General features: G+C 60.1%; 1 protein-coding gene across 1 annotated transcript in view; it reads left to right on the top strand.

The window, feature by feature from the left end:
* Positions 1 to 308, top strand: part of LOC107487327 (lysine-specific demethylase JMJ32) — a gene marked incomplete in the record, with an annotated part of 2,114 nt that overhangs the window by 422 nt on the left and 1,384 nt on the right. Inside the window, 1 exon segment of the mRNA XM_016107945.3 lies at positions 1 to 308. Coding sequence (XP_015963431.1) covers positions 1 to 308 — 308 coding nt within the window.

Genomic DNA, 308 nt, shown 5'->3' with positions numbered 1-308 from the left:
CGCCCTTCCCCGACGCCCTCCGCCTCATCGCCTCCCCCGATCACAACCCCGCCGTCGTCGCCTACGCCCAGCAGCAGAACGACTGCTTCCGCTCCGAGTACTCCGCCCTCGCCGCCGATTGCGACCCCCACATCGATTGGGCCACGGAGGCTTTCGGCGGCGCTTTGCCTGAAGCTGTGAACCTCTGGATTGGTAACCAGCGTTCTCACACTTCATTCCACAAGGATCACTACGAGAATCTGTATGCCGTTGTCTCGGGAGAGAAGCACTTCATTCTGTTGCCTCCCACTGATGTTCATAGACTCTAC

This window comes from Arachis duranensis, chromosome 5 (genome assembly GCF_000817695.3).
Source record: "Arachis duranensis cultivar V14167 chromosome 5, aradu.V14167.gnm2.J7QH, whole genome shotgun sequence".
Classification (NCBI taxonomy): domain Eukaryota; kingdom Viridiplantae; phylum Streptophyta; class Magnoliopsida; order Fabales; family Fabaceae; genus Arachis; species Arachis duranensis.
Note: the sequence above shows the minus strand (reverse complement) of the source record. Positions and strands in the feature narration are given on the sequence as shown.